The 2,538-nt window shown below is 40.2% G+C and overlaps 1 protein-coding gene across 2 annotated transcripts; it reads left to right on the plus strand.

Annotated features, from left to right (window-relative positions):
• The first annotated feature begins 231 nt into the window (after nucleotides 1–231).
• On the plus strand, nucleotides 232–2,060 carry tmem141 (transmembrane protein 141). 2 transcript variants are annotated; one of them, XM_076163968.1, is made up of 5 exons: nucleotides 232–385; nucleotides 519–585; nucleotides 1,049–1,132; nucleotides 1,195–1,320; nucleotides 1,554–2,060. In XM_076163968.1, exons 1-5 carry the CDS (start codon nucleotides 332–334, stop codon nucleotides 1,613–1,615), a joined length of 393 nt encoding a protein of 130 aa, XP_076020083.1. In that variant the 5' UTR covers nucleotides 232–331; the 3' UTR covers nucleotides 1,616–2,060. The 2 variants fall into 2 exon arrangements, with proteins under 2 accessions (XP_076020083.1, XP_076020084.1); XM_076163969.1 differs by having other exon boundaries at nucleotides 1,210–1,320; nucleotides 1,554–2,051.
• The last annotated feature ends 478 nt before the right edge of the window (nucleotides 2,061–2,538 follow it).

Raw genomic sequence — 2,538 nt, forward strand, 5'->3', positions numbered from 1 at the left:
GCATAAAACAATTGGAGAAATTGACATTTTCTGAAGTTAAGCATCACCACGCAGCGGGCCCCACTATCTCCTTATGTGAATTAGGATGTGTAATTCCTCAGCTCCGCCCTCTTTCCTACCTGAGGACCTTGATTGGTGCGGCACCTGGTCGGGCCCTCCAATCCAGAAGCAGCAGATGTGTAGTAGTACCACCTCCCTTCCTGTAGGCGTCGCCAGTTAATCTGACTTGATGTATTTTTCTGGTGCGACGCACGGAAGTTTTGAGTGTGTCTGGATGAATTGTTAAGTAATGAAATTGGGACCTCCAGAGTCTCCGGTGTCATTGTGAAAAATGGTCAATCTGGGTCTGACACGAGTGGACGATGCGCTGGCTGCCAAACACCCGGTGAGTTTAGCGTTTTTACCCCGTTATCTCCTCTGACCGTGCGGTGAAATTACCCGGTGATCTGCGGGAACACTGCGTGGAATACCGGGACTGCTTGTTGTCATGTGTTCGTTCTCATGTTTGTTTGTTGTAGGGTCTACAGAGATATGCTGCGTGTCAGTCTCACGCCTTCATGAAGGGCACCAGCACCTTCGTACTCGGTAGGTACCCGGTGTACTCGGTGTGTTGCAGTCCAGAAGTTAAATACGACGAGGGCTGAGCCATCAATTATTATTATTAAATTAAATCCCAGTTTCACATAATTAACAATAGTAATAATAATCAGCTCTCAGACTTCAATTATTCAAAACAAATTTGCGATTTTACCAAATAAACATAATTCCAATTGTTTTTTCAATATAGATAGATGGATATACTTATGTATATCTTTGTGTATTTAAAAAAACACAATTTGTATACAGTAAATTGAATACATTTGCAAGTAGTTACCTTACGTGCATTTAAATATCAACACTTAATATACATACACCCTTAACATTTTATCATCTACTGTATTTATTATTTATACTTAACAAAGTGTGATGATGCAGACACATGCAGAGCAGTTGTTGATGTTATGTGGACTTAAATCAAATGTGTGTGTTCATGTGCTGTGCTGTGTAGGAGCTGTTGGTTTATTTGCCCTTCAGAAGGCCCTGCAGAAGAGACTCCCTTACGCTCTTCAATGGAACCTTCTCATTTCAATATGTAAGTTAACTAAACATAGGACTTAAGTTGTAGCAACCGATAACCTGACCTCTGACCTCCAGTGTCTCCTCCGTCAGTGGCGTCATCAGCCGGGAGTTACGCAGTGACGCGCTGGGAAACACAGAAGTGCACAGACCTTTGGGTGCTGCTAGAAACGGGCAAACTCCCGGATAGATCGGCCCCACAGGGTGAGCACTGACCTCTTTGACCTCTTTGACCCCTTTGACCTTCTCTGTCAGAGCTGAAGTTGGAAATGTAGGGATGTGGGAGTATTTCGTGGGGTGTCAGCTCTTTGTTACATCATAAACAAGTAACATCAGTTGATAGGTTCATACATTTCAGCCCTGTGCCTTTTATTGTGTGATTTTAAATATAAAGTGAGAGTAATATAATGTGTTTTGCATTTCTCTTGGTCTTTCAGAGCCAAAGCCAGAGGAACCAATGGGACCTAGTCAGACAAAATATGGTGACAAGATGGAGTAACTGATGGTTTGAATACAATTTTTACAGTTTTCTCCCTTTCTGAATAGACAGTAGATAGCAGACGATCCTTCATGTGTGGATGTGACATAACACATATACTCAATTTGTTTTCACTCAATATGAAGCATGAGTGACGCCTTCCATCTTCTCTGGATTTGTGCAGCGTTGTCAGGTCATTGAATAGTTCAGTGAATTAAACTTTTACGTTTATATAAAGTAAACGGTGCAAAGAAATACATTTTGTTGTGAAATTATTTTTATATTTGGAGCAATGTCAACCTCTGCCACTAGTGGTCACTGTATACCTAAAGAGGGTTTATTGTTTACAGAGTATCCGCTTTGCTTCGTGTGTTACATCTAGAGTACAATCTGAACATTTCATCAAAAAGACATTGGACTGAATCATCAATTTTCAATGAATTAGCTGTATAGTGCAATTGTAAAGTTATTTAATTACACAATCCATGTAGAAACGACATACATTTTTCATAATAGTTCATATGCAGCATGTTCTAACACAGCACAACATCATTTCTTGTTTTGAGTCCAAAGTGTGTAACTGAACTTGTTTGCACACTGTAATGAGGTATTAGGGGTGAATACTCTTGGCCACTGAAACAATGGACTCTTTCAAACACACCCAGAATGAATTAAGTGACCAAAGTCCATTTTGATATATTGTGAACGACCCAAACACAGTCTGAAAACTTTACAACAGACTTGGAAATGCATGCATGGAAGTTTCTCACAGTAAAAGACGTTTCCATTTCTGGTCCTATCTCTGTACCTGGAATCTGATTTAACACCTCTTGTGACTGACAGTCAGAGAGAGAGGGAGAGATTTAAAGGGGTCATTTAGTGTAAAACATCAGAAATTTCACATATGTCTGTATTTTTGAAAGCAGTTTTATATGTGAGAAGTG

Source organism: Genypterus blacodes, unplaced genomic scaffold (genome assembly GCF_046128005.1).
Source record: "Genypterus blacodes isolate CSIRO-AG114 ecotype Tasmania unplaced genomic scaffold, CSIRO-AGI_Gbla_v1 ptg000133l_1, whole genome shotgun sequence".
Classification (NCBI taxonomy): Eukaryota; Metazoa; Chordata; class Actinopteri; order Ophidiiformes; family Ophidiidae; genus Genypterus; species Genypterus blacodes.

Excerpts from the sequence above, each read along its gene's own strand:
- tmem141 (XM_076163968.1), top strand. The coding sequence starts at position 332 with ATGGTCAATCTGGGTCTGACACGAGTGGACGATGCGCTGGCTGCCAAA. Across the intron at positions 1,133-1,194 it reads GAACCTTCTCATTTCAATAT|TGTCTCCTCCGTCAGTGGCG; the intron begins GTAAGTTAACTA and ends TCTGACCTCCAG. Across the intron at positions 1,321-1,553 it reads GGATAGATCGGCCCCACAGG|AGCCAAAGCCAGAGGAACCA; the intron begins GTGAGCACTGAC and ends TTGGTCTTTCAG.